General features: G+C 33.4%; 1 protein-coding gene across 12 annotated transcripts in view; it reads left to right on the top strand.

Annotated features, from left to right (window-relative positions):
- DMD (dystrophin) overlaps positions 1-12,672 on the top strand; it is a 1,246,037-nt gene that overhangs the window by 524,725 nt on the left and 708,640 nt on the right. For all 12 annotated transcript variants that reach the window (XM_084515490.1, XM_084515483.1, XM_084515486.1 and 9 more), the window contains 8 exons: positions 333-478; positions 1,463-1,675; positions 4,791-4,904; positions 6,454-6,609; positions 8,175-8,345; positions 9,364-9,546; positions 11,043-11,177; positions 11,945-12,094. In XM_084515490.1, the coding sequence (XP_084371616.1) occupies positions 333-478; positions 1,463-1,675; positions 4,791-4,904; positions 6,454-6,609; positions 8,175-8,345; positions 9,364-9,546; positions 11,043-11,177; positions 11,945-12,094 (1,268 nt within the window). The remainder of the gene's footprint in view (positions 1-332; positions 479-1,462; positions 1,676-4,790; positions 4,905-6,453; positions 6,610-8,174; positions 8,346-9,363; positions 9,547-11,042; positions 11,178-11,944; positions 12,095-12,672) is intronic.

Below are 12,672 nucleotides of genomic sequence, written 5' to 3'. Positions count from 1 at the left end.
TGATCTCTAAATACACATATTTAAATTTTCTTGTCCATTTAGGTTTTCACGTGACCTAGAACTCAAGAGAGACTCAAATGTTACACAACTAAAGAAATGACCTAGATACCATAAATTTTTGTAAGAGTATATTTAATTCTTCTAAAGTTATCTTCTTCCACAGTTCTTGGAAAAATCTGGAGCTGATGTACTGGGTCTGTTGCAACCTGTTGCAAAACAGCCATTAACTTCAGCAAGGCTAGGTCCTCTACCAAACATCTTCTGTCAACAAAACAATTAATGGAGTGCAAAATGATTTTATTTCTTTCCTTTTTCTTCCCCACTGAATGTAGTTTTTGACAGTTTGCCTCCAGCACACTATAAAGAGACAGTGACTACTATACTTTCATGGATCCAGCAGTCAGAAACTAAACTCTCCATACCTCAGGTTGCAGTTGCTGAATATGAAATCATGGAGCAGAGACTCAGGGAGCTCAAGGTGAGTGTTCAGACTGTGGAAAGAATGTCTCAAAAGAAAAATTAAGAGTAACAGAATCATAAATTGTCATGAGTTGAAGCTTGTCAGCTGTTGAAGCCTGTGGATCTTGAGCGATTTATACCCAAGGGCTGCAGAAGACAGTGGATACTTGCTTCTGTCATTTCCTAAAAGTTAAAGGAGTGAAAATATTATTCATCATTGAAACCAATTATATAAAATATTGAGTATGTTAAGGAAAAGCCTTTGTTTGTCCTCATGATATATAGAATATTCCTTTGATGATAGCTCTAGTCATTAAGAATAGATTTAGCTCATTTCATTTTCTGGTGTTCACATGAAAACATATGTACTTTGCAAAATGCAGCATGTGCATCATCAGATTTCCTGTCAGGTTTACAAGCAGACACAAATATGGGACAAGTTTTGCCACCGGGTACAAACTTTACCTTCATTTCAATGTCTGATATTACCTTACAGTCAAGTGGCTAACAAGCATGCTGTTTGATGGAACTAGCAATGCACATACAGAAATAGAAAGTAAAATATACTAAGAAAATGTTAGATGCAGCAAATATTGGTAAGAATTTGAAAAGTTTTAACAAGTTATAAAAGACTTTAAATCATAAAAGCAATTCTAAGTTTATTATTTTTCTCCATGTATAGCTTGATTCTTTTAAAGTGTAGTCATTAGGACCATAGTAAATTCCTATCTCAAGTTAGTGAAGTGTATGTGGATCAGCTCCATTAACAAGTATAAACAAGTCTGGTTATATTATCAGTTAAACTAAAGATTCTGCAATGTAGTTTGTGTGAGAAAAGCAATTCCAAATAGCCTAGTAGTATATCATTGGAAGTTTTAACAAAGATGTTTTAGCATTTAGAGTTTTCAGTCCTTGCTCCAGCAGTCTCTCTTATGGCTGTGAAAAATTTGTTCAGAATTGTCCAATACATGAATTGAAATACTATTTGCTGGTTATATCATAGGCTCTACAAAGTTCTCTGCAAGAGCAGCAAAAAGGCCTGAACTATCTCAATACAACTGTGGAAGACTTGTCCAGGAAAGCCCCTGCAGAAGTCAGCCAGAAATATTGGTCAGAGATTGAGGTGATCGTTGGCCGCTGGAAGAAATTGTCATCACAGCTGGGGGAACATTGCCAGAAACTTGAGGAGCTTATGACTAAACTCCAGCGATTCCAGGTTAACCAACCTTTTTCAGCTTCAGCTATTGTTGTGGCTTTTGGCCATAGGAAATGCATAGAATGTATTTATACACCTCAAGAAAATAACAATAAAATTAAGTATCAAAGGAGCACATGAAGCTAACGTATTAAAATGGTCACTTGATTTTGGTGGGTCCAAGATTTGACTTTAAGTTCCAATTTTGTGTCTGTTTCTGCCCATGTATTCTAATGGTAAAACTTAACTTTGATTTCAATGAAATTGTTACTAATATTCCTCTACTTACTTTTTCAATGTAGCTGAAGTGCCTTTTTTTATGCAGCTGAAGTAGCTTTAACCATATTGACTTTAATAGATTCATTTACATGGTTAACATCATTTGTTGTATGGTAGTATTTTGGCAGCGGTTGCCAAAAATTGGAAGTGTACATGACTTAGAGAATTATTTGTTTTTTAGGTATCCAATGACAGCATTGGACCCGTATATATATATATGGTATATATGGTGTATATATATATATGTTATATATATGTGTTAGATACATATGTGTGTTATTCAAGCTATATATATATCTACATATGTACCATATATATATATGTACCATATATATACGCTGTATATATGTGTGTGTATATATATAGCTGTATATATATGCCGTGTATATACATATTTACAAGCTTTGAAATAGATCAACTTTTAATATATTCTTCTTTTGTTTACATATAATTTCAAGGGACATGTTTCAAAGCAATTCAAATTAACTGGTCACAAAAATTGAAAAAGTTATTTATATGGTTTGGGGTATGTTTTTCTCTCATCTTCCTTTCCCTCTCCCCTGTAAGAACTCTTACATAGTCATAGAGGATATGGCAAAGAAAATTCTGAAGGCTGAAGTCCTGCAGACATACCCAAAACCATATCCTCAAAGTTTGTCTCTCCTCAGTGTTCTCTTTTCTATATTTCTTCTATTTACAATACCAAATATTTCAGTCCTTGTCCTTGTTTTGCTGGTAATAAAGCATTATGCATGAGTAGTTCCATGTTATGAATAATAATAAAAGAGCATATGAGCTGAAATTGTTTAATTCAATTAATTGCTTAATTCAATAGAGTTGTAAAGGTATTCTTACACTTCTGCTTTTGTGCAGAAAAAAAAATCAGAGTAGAAATAAATGCTCATTATTTGTTAGTTTTTAAGTGTTTAGATAAGCAAAATGAACATAAAAAGAAAAAAGGAGGGAGACATCTTACCATTTATAATTTAGCTACTGTGCTATAGTAACTCCAAATTATAACTTGTTTCCATAGCTACATCTCTAAAGTTCAAGGCTGGCCATGCATTGGGGTTTAACAGTGTGGTCGGTTAGCAGCCAGATGCCCACTCAGCTGCTCTCTCACTCACCCTCCTCAAAAGGACATGTGGACAAAATAGGATAGAAAGTTCTTGAGATAAAGACAGGAAGATCACTCACCAGTTACTCTCAGGGACAAAACAAACATGTCAGTAAAAATAGTTTTGGGTAGTGAGAAATGAAAATTAAACTCAAAACAACACCTTCCCCTCTGCACCCCTGGCTTTTTCCTAAAATAAATTGATAAAATCGGTGTTGATAGATAAAATGCATTTCCAGTCTAATTCAAAATTCAGGCTATACATTTGATCTTCATTGCTAGTTGGAGACTGATTCTTTTTAAAATAAATTCCGTCAGATCTATATTTTGCAGCACTAATGAATTATATTTTAAGTATTCATGTAAAGGTATTAAATTTTCATCATGAAATATGATTCTGAACTATTTTTACTAAGTGATAATTGAATGCACAGTAGAGACCTCAACTTTGTTTTGTTAATTGCCATTCCGAACGATACCAATAATTTCTGTATGATTATTTTTATTATTTCAATTCATTTTCCATGGTAGCCTGTTGTTATTAGATATATCAAGCACATTTGGAAAATGATTCCTTTCGTTATCTACCATGTAATAGTTGTTAAAGCATTTTGGACACATTTTAAGGCACAGTCTGTGTTCTAATGAAATATCCTTTTTTATGTTTTAATTTAATTTTGCTTTCAGCTTATAATAGTGATATATACTTCACTGTTAACAAAAACAATTTGATGAACAAATACATTTTAATTTCCCTTTGAATTATTTGCCATTTGTCATTTTTATTTTAATATGCATCTGTTTACCTAAGGTAGCGTTTTAAGGTAATTTTAAGTGACATATTTTTTTAAAGGACAGTTTAAATTTCTCATTGACTGCAAGATTAAATAAAGTCTTTCATCTCTAGGATTGAGCAAAGTTCTCCTGTCAGATCATCAAATCTCATTCTACCTTTTATGGTTTTAGGTTATCTATGTAATGCTTCCTTGTAGAGTTTTTGGATAAGGAACTTTTGTAGAGTTCCTTATTTGCAAGCATTTGATGTTTGTTCAACTTTTTCTTTCTTTTTTTTTTTTTTTTTTAAATTAATTGCAAGGCTTAATCAGTAATTTGCTTTCCATATATTTTAATTACAAATATTCTAGTGCTATAGATAGTGAATGAGACACAGTTTCTGAAATCCTCTTTTCGATTCCGTCATTGAGTCATTTCCATGATTTCAGTTTCTGGAGTGAATTTGTTTTTGTTTCCATGACAAGTTTTTTATTCTGAGTAGTGAAGGAACTTTTTTTGTGTTGTGTTCTGGTAGGGAAATAGGCAATAGAACACACAACTTCAAAATGAGCCTGAAATTTAAACTGAACCACAGGAGGTTTTGATAGGTTAGCCTGAATTAATTGCCAAGTAGATGTATTAGTAGTCTGAAGCCATACATGGACCTAATGAACACACGTGCAGCATTTGTGTTTACCAATGATACCCAGAAGGCATAAACTTGAGAGACAGAAAGTTGCCCACTTGTAGACACATTGAACTTGGGCAGAAATATTCAGATTGCAGGAGTCCCAAATAAAATTGGTTTTGCTTGTTTGTATTTGCATTTTTCAGAGTACTTTCAAACAGACCAATAATAGCAAAATTAAATTGCAGTGAGTTTTAGTCGTAGTGCCAGAATGAATTAAACTATTGCCAGTTACTGATATTCTGTGATATGCCATAAAATGCCTTTGTAATATACAGAATGACACTAAAACACTGAAGAAGTGGATGGCTGAAGTGGATGTTTTTCTAAAGGAAGAATGGCCTGCCCTTGGTGATTCAGAAGCGCTGGAAAAGCAACTTGAACAGTGTACAGTAAGTATTACCTGCTGCTTGACAACTATTTCTTCTATACATGCTTAGCTTATATAGAATTTACACAAATGATTACAATTCAAAAAAAAAAATTCATGTTGTAAGGGGGTTGTCTTTTGCAGTATATTTGAACCTGATTTCCTGTGCCTGAAGGAAAGTTCTATTAAAACGTGGGAAACTTAAATACAGAGAGAAAGTATACAGGGACTATATCAGTATATATTCATAGCAGGAGCAAAACATTGAACAAGAGGGGACTTGCACAGAATAATAAGTTAGTAGCCTCTTAAAATAGTTGTTTGTTTAGTTTGTTGAGCTTACAAACATTGCATGTGTATTTGCTATGTGCTGTATGACCTGTGTCAGAAGATCTTTTTCTGCATCTACTATTTATACATGATTTACAGACTTTTCTAACTGAACTGAAACAACTTGCAGGTATTGCAAATCATATCCATTTTTCTCACTAAACTTAGAAGTTCCAGGATTTTCTCCCTGTGGAGTTTTAAAGCATCATGAAGTAATGATACATCCTTCATAGGGTTTACAATTTTTTCTGCCTGCCCCAACAGAGTGTGTAAGAGTAGTGAATCTTGTAACCCATAATAATCCCTGGCTATGTTCAATGGAATTTACAAGTTCTGTAAATGTTCTGGCAGGATGTGTAAATATTATGAAAGATATATACTGATCTTACAGAACTGCAAGCTCCTCAGCATTACTCCGCTACCCCTTATTTAAATAAAAATTGTTATAAATTGTATGGAACAACTCTTACCTTTTACAGAGTTGTGAATTACATGCAGCTGGCTTAGTTGCATAAATATTAGCCTCTAATGTCAATTGAATAAGAAAATTACCAAAATCGTCATCACCATTTGCACTATTACACTTGGAACTTTTTCTGCTATATAGTAAACCCAGGTAACATCTGAAGGACTAAAGAATGCCTTACAAAGTAAAATTGAAGGTGGCAAGTTAGAACTACCTCAGGTTTTAAATAATATTCAACTGCAATAAAATTCTAATAACTAGAAATAACTTGAGGACATCACTGTTCAGATCATTCTAAGGAAACTATCAGGTGAATTATCAACCCAAGGGTAATGCGTAGTTAGTAAGATAGCTTAAAATAGTAAGTAAGATAGCTTAAAGTAATTTTCCACCATTATAATAGAATGTTCTTTCACAAATACAAATAAACTATCTAGACATTGTAATAGATATACATTGTGCGTAAAATTATATATAGTGTATATGCATATATATACACTATATGTATGTATATGTAATGTGTAGTATATGTATATTTAAAACCTTATATTCCGTATTTTGCAAATGTACTTTATGTGATACAGAATAGCTTACTACATTATGGTTGCTCATTCATTTTTATTTATTTTCATAGTGAAGCCTGTAAATTGTGCTCATTTGGTTGGAGATCTGGACATGTCAAAATCTCACATAGAAACATTTTGTTAAGAATAGTATACATGTAAATGCACAATTGTGTGAAAGCTGTTTGCCTGATCTTCTGTTATTCCTTTAGGCTTTAGTAAATGATATCCAGACAATCCAGCCTAGCTTGAACAGTGTTAATGAGGTTGGGAAGAAAATGAAGAGTGAAGCAGAGCCAGAATTTGCTTCCAGAATAGAGACAGAACTAAAAGAGCTCAATGTTCAATGGGAACATATTTGCCAACAGGTAACAAGTCTCCTTCTGTGACTGGTTCTTTTTTAATTAATAATCAGATTTCTCATTGGCAGAATTTGTCTTTCTATGCATATCCAGTAGATAGATTTAGAGGAAACCAAAGAAAATCCAAGATGGTGATTAATGCTTTGAGATATATGAAATATCTCAAGTTTTTTGTACAGATGCTAAGGAATGTAAGGGTCTCAGTTATTTTGAAATAAGAAATGAAACTTTCTGAAAGATGGAATTCAGAAGATATGCTATGCTCCTTACAGACAGAGAAATAGAGACTATATAAATTACTATACATGTGCAAAATACCATTCTTACACTTTTCTGAGAAACACAGTTATAAAAAGTTGATCTTGGAAATCTCTAAGACATTTTATTGACCCTGTTCTGTAGTCTTTCCCATTTGACAAGTGTAAAGTTTTTAATTGCTTTTTTTTGGTAATATTAATATACCAGATATCTTTGCACTTCTTTGAAAGAAAATTCAAATATAGCCTTGTAAGTTTACAAGTCTGCTACAGTTTTATTCTGACTTCCCTGATAACTTTTTTGTGTAATAGTTCCGTTCAATACACTGCACAAATTAATGCGTCTCAATAAGCATTTCTCATACAACTTCTTCAGTAACAGCTATTAAAACATGTGAGAACTAGTAAATATAAAAATCAGATTGGATTGTGCTGATTTCTTGAAAGGATTTTGAAAAGTCAGCTTGAGTTAATATACATGCAATTAATACAATTGTGAGAGCTAACAGTCAGTATTCAGATACTTTTGTAGATGATAGAAGATTACTTTCTCTTCTGGTACTGTAACTGAGAAAGAGGCAATTTTGCAGGACCCCATGTTCTGCTTTCACACTTGTTGGATGTGACCTTTTTCTTATTACCCTGTTTTGCCCTGTAAAACAACATTTGTGTAGAACAACTTTTAACAGACAGTACTCAAGGATGGGTAACCAAACCAGTAACAGTCAGAAACTTAGGCCAAATACTAAAGCACTTTCCTCCTGATTATACTGATGCTAAGTAGCATCACTGCTCACGATATTGGTGTGATCACCTCTGCATACCCAGTTCTAAAAATGACACCGTGGCAACTAGCTATTTTTGTTGCAAACTTCTTTATACTGAGAAAGATGGCTCAGTCACTGCTGTCAGTTATGGACAATTTTGGTAGGCTGATGCACAATTCTATAAATGGCAATATAGTACAAGTTATATGACCTCAATATAGTGATAATGATTGGCAAAGGATTTAATGAAAGTTTTGTTTGTTTGTTTGTTTTGTTTTGTTTTGTTTTTTCACTCTAAGGTAAATATTTTCCTCCAGTAGAAATTTCCTTTTTTACTTACGTCTCTTTAGGATATACACTTTTCTGAGGCATCCAGTAATGACTTGATCAGCAAGAGTAAACTATGCATATTGTTTGTTTTATTCTCTAACTGGTCGCATTCAAACTGGCTAAAAGGTCATCTGAGGCTCAAGGTGCTCTAGTTTCATCCTTGGGTGTACTTTCATACTTTTCAGTAGTCTTGCTTCACATGTTTTCTTTCTTAAAGGCCTATGCTAAGAAGGCAGCATTAAAAGGTGGTTTGGATAAGACTGTGAGCCTCAGAAAGGATTTGTCAGAGATGCATGAATGGATAACACAGGCTGAAGAAGAATATCTGGAAAGAGATTTTGAGTATAAAACACCGGATGAATTACAGAAAGCTGTTGAGGAACTGAAGGTAAAAGATGAACAAAGACCTTGAAAAGTTTTTAAAGTTCATTTTGAAGCTTCTGACATAACAAAAGTCTACTCTTTGATATAGAAAAGCGCCTTTTGATATCTACTTGTTAGCCTGAAATTTAAAGCAGTAGGTGTCTTCAAGTAATTTCTGTTTGGAATATGTTTGAAGATATTTAAACTGTCACAGTACTTCTTAGCTATTTTGTTGTTGTTGTTTTATTGGATACTTGAGTAAGTAACATCATGTTACTTAAAAAGAAATTCCCAAGAATCAGATGTTAGCAGCAGTTAAGTGATAGATAGAGTGAAATTAGTTTTATGTTTTGTTTATGGGAGAGGAAGGGAGAGAGAGAATTAATGATTTAGGACGTCAGGATGCATTTTGGTATATACTGTTAATTTCTTTAAAAATGGTATATTTTGTCTCAAATAATGTTTCTTTCTTGTGGGATGAATGTGGTCTTCGGACAAACACAATAATTTGTAATTAATGCTCAAGAATACTCTTGCTCAATCACTGGATGTGGGCTTGATTTTTATTTTATAGGTGAATTGTTTGGTCTATACTATTTAGGAATGCAGATTACATGGCCTAAATGATTAAACCCGGTCAAATGAATTTGCAACACAACAGATTTTTTCATCTGCAGTTTGTAAAGTTTTATGGCAAAGGTATTTGGAACATTTCTTGGGAAAAAATAAAAAAAATTAAAAAATAATTTAAAAATCACTTTTCTGAAAACTCTAGAAAACTAAGTAGTTGTACAAAGGTATATTGTAAATGTCAGAAATGTAAATTGCAATGAGTACTGTGTATTGCCAGAAAATGAAAAAAATGTTTTTTTTGGATGCATTCAAGATCACAGCAGAAAGTCTGGGAATTAATTAGCTGTTGGATGTGTCTTTTTTGTTTGTTCATTTGTTTGTTTGTTTTTCCTTGTGACAGATGATTGTGAAGGAGTTACTTGAAATCTGCTTCCTTCTCAAACCTATTTATTTATTTATTATTTTTACAGAGAGCAAAGGAGGAGGCCATGCAGAAAGAAGTGAAAGTGAAGCTTATTACTGATTCTGTGAATAATTTTATAGCAAAGGCTCCACCTGCAGCTCATGAAGCTTTGAAAAAGGAACTTGATGTTCTAATTACCAACTACCAGCGACTATGCAGCAGACTGAATGGAAAGTGCAAAACTCTGGAGGTTGGATATCTAGTCTATCATTACATTTATAGCCATTCTAGCCCCAGAACTAAGGTAGAGAATGAAGGTGTATTATTGTATGGGATCATGAGTAGCCCAAGGCTTTCCTGAGTGTATGAGTCATATACTAAATACCACATGTTTTGAGAATCGTATGTGCTAGAGAGTCTGACCTACAGTCTGCCAAATGTATCCCGATAAAATTATTATAACTTCTACTAACAAAGCAGGAAAAAATAAAAGATGATTTATGGATATTTAAACATTTTGCTTATAATATAAAGTGCCATTTTTATCTGCTTATTTAAGGATCTTCGGGTACTGGAAAATGTTAAATGTTAAACAGTAGGAGAATAAGAACACAATTTAATTTTACAACATTGTGTTTTGTACTCTAGCATTTAAATTGTCTATAAATCTGTTATGATTTAACTCATCAGGCAGCTACGCACTACAAAGTCAAGTCATTTGCTCACTCCCCCTGCAGTGGTATGGGGGAGAGAATTGGGGAGAAAAAAAAAAGTAAAACTTGTGAGTTGAGATAAGAGCAGCTTAATAGGAAAGAAAATAAGAGGGGGAGGAGGGGGAGAACAAAATATGATGCACAACACAGTTATTTACCACCAGCTGACTAGCCACTAGTCAGCCCATCCACTAACCACTCCCCAGGCAAGGGGAGCCCCCTCTGCCAAGTTCCGCCAGTTTTATTGTTCAGCATGACACCATATGGTATGGAATATCCCTTTGGTTGGTTTAGGTCAGCTGTCCTGGCTGTGTCCTATCCCAGCTTCCCGTGCACCTCCAGCCTCCTCGCTGGCAAGGCTACACAAGAAGCAGTAAAGTCTTTGCCTTAGTATAAGCACTGCTCAGCAACAATTAAAATATAGGTGTATTGTCAACATTATTTTCATCATAAATCCAAAGCACAGCACCATACCATCTAGTGTGAACAAAAACCAGCTGAACCAGTACACATTTATACTAAATGTAGTTTATAATTAATTTCTGTAGAGATTTTGGTCAGAATTCCTTAAAGCTGTGTTCTTAGATATTTTATTAATCTGTGCTTTAAGTAATTAATGCACAGACTATATATGCAACTTAACTTCATCTTTTAATAGAAACATGAACTTCTAACATGAATCCTTAAAAATCTGATAATTTGTATATTTAGAACTAATAAGAAAATTTTACAGAAAAGCATATGAAACAGAAAAACTTAATGAAACAGAAAATATTCAAGTTGTGTTTTGCAGAAGCATTTGTTTATTTGTATTATCGTCTGTGATTTTGCCCTGTTTAATCAAAATGTTTTGGCTGTGTATTGTATTTATTTGGAATCCACAATTACTGGAAAAAATCAACTCTATGGCACTATAACCATCAGACATTGTGGTGTCTTGGGAATGAAGCATGCAATGTTTTCAGTGTTTTAAAAAGTGAAATTGGCTGTTATATCTTCAATCTCAATAAACATTATTTTTTTTCTCCTTCAGGAAGTATGGGCATGTTGGCATGAATTACTGTCGTATTTGGATGCAGAAAATAAATGGTTGAAAGAGATGGAATTGAAACTCAAGGCAACTGAAAATATCCAGGGAGGTGCAGAAGAGATTTCTGAGTCCCTAGATGTAAGTGGTGTCTTTAATAATGCCAAATCACATGTACTCCTAAACTGTAAATCACATTATATTCAAAACAAACTACAAACTACACTATTACACAAACAAAATAAAGAATATTTGGAAAGTCCTGTGTTGTAACTTGATTCGACAAATCAGGTTTTGAATTCAGATCCACCTAAGTGAAATGAAGTAATTGAACATGTTACACCTGATGTCATACACAATTTTTGGTGATAATAATATCTATGTTTTAAAAAGCAGCCTCTCTTAAGTCAATTAAAAATATCAAAGGTTAGAGAGAGCAAACTTTCATCCTAGAACTCCAGTTCTGTGTATTATTACTTCCTCCCCCTCCCCCTTTTTTTTCCCGTGTGGAACCTTTCAAATTTTTAGAAATTCAGTTAATACTCTAAGTGAATCAAAATGCAAAATACATTTGTATTTTCTTTCTGCCATAGAACTTCATCCACCAAGAAACTCAAGCAAATTTTTTATACTTAAGTACACAAAAACTGCCACTGAACTCATTGAGCATATTCCACATGCTTGAAATGAATCACTCAATTTATTTCTTTATGTTTTCTGATTATAGTAATAGGGTAATACAGGCTATTTGTTTTCAAGAACAGAGGATATTGACATTTTTGTCCTTCCTGTCTACTTTAATTGTGAATGAAAAGTGAATTCCCTTCCATTTTTAAGTGGAATTATGATTGTTCTGTAGAGTTTTATTATCAGAAAGGATATCAATCTACTTTTTGACCTTGTTTCAGTCTTTGGAACGTTTGATGAGACATCCAGAAGATAATCGCAATCAGATTCGGGAATTGGCTCAGACTTTAACTGATGGTGGAATCTTGGATGAACTGATCAATGAAAAACTTGAGAAGTTCAATACTCGATGGGAAGAGCTGCAGCAGGAAGTATATTTAATGATTGACCTTTTCTCTCATTAAAAAGTCTAACACCACTAAAAAAAAAAAAAAAAAGTCAGTGTAGTTCCTAAGCAATGCAAAAATATTGACTTATTTTAGAAGTGGACTAATTGTATAAGTGTGGTGGGTTAATTCTGAAGCACTACATGGCTGTTTGCTCACTCCTCTGGTGCCATGGATGAGACAACCAGAAAAGGCAAGGGAAACTTGTGGGTTTAAAAAAAAGGTAATTTAATAAGTAATAATAAAAAAAAAAAAAAAGAAAAACAAGTGATGAACAAAAGTTTGGGAAAAAATTCCCCCCGTTCTATTCAATGACAAAGAGGAATACTTCTTTGGTCAATTCAGGTCAGTTTACAAAGGAGTAAAGTGGCAAAAATGAGGATAAACTCTAAATAAACGCAGAACATCCTTACAGGATACCTAGTACAGTTACCTAGTACCTAGGCAGTTAAATTGAAAGAAGTGTTCACTATATATACATGAAAAGTGATATTAATGGAGGACAATGAGTCCTGACTTCATATATGAAATTACAATTTATGAGTTAATTGTTAGTGCTCAGA

This window comes from Aythya ferina (assembly GCF_964211825.1).
Source record: "Aythya ferina genome assembly, chromosome: 1".
NCBI classification, from domain to species: domain Eukaryota; kingdom Metazoa; phylum Chordata; class Aves; order Anseriformes; family Anatidae; genus Aythya; species Aythya ferina.
The sequence above is the reverse complement of the archived record's forward strand: the minus strand, read 5'-3'. Positions and strand labels throughout refer to the sequence as shown.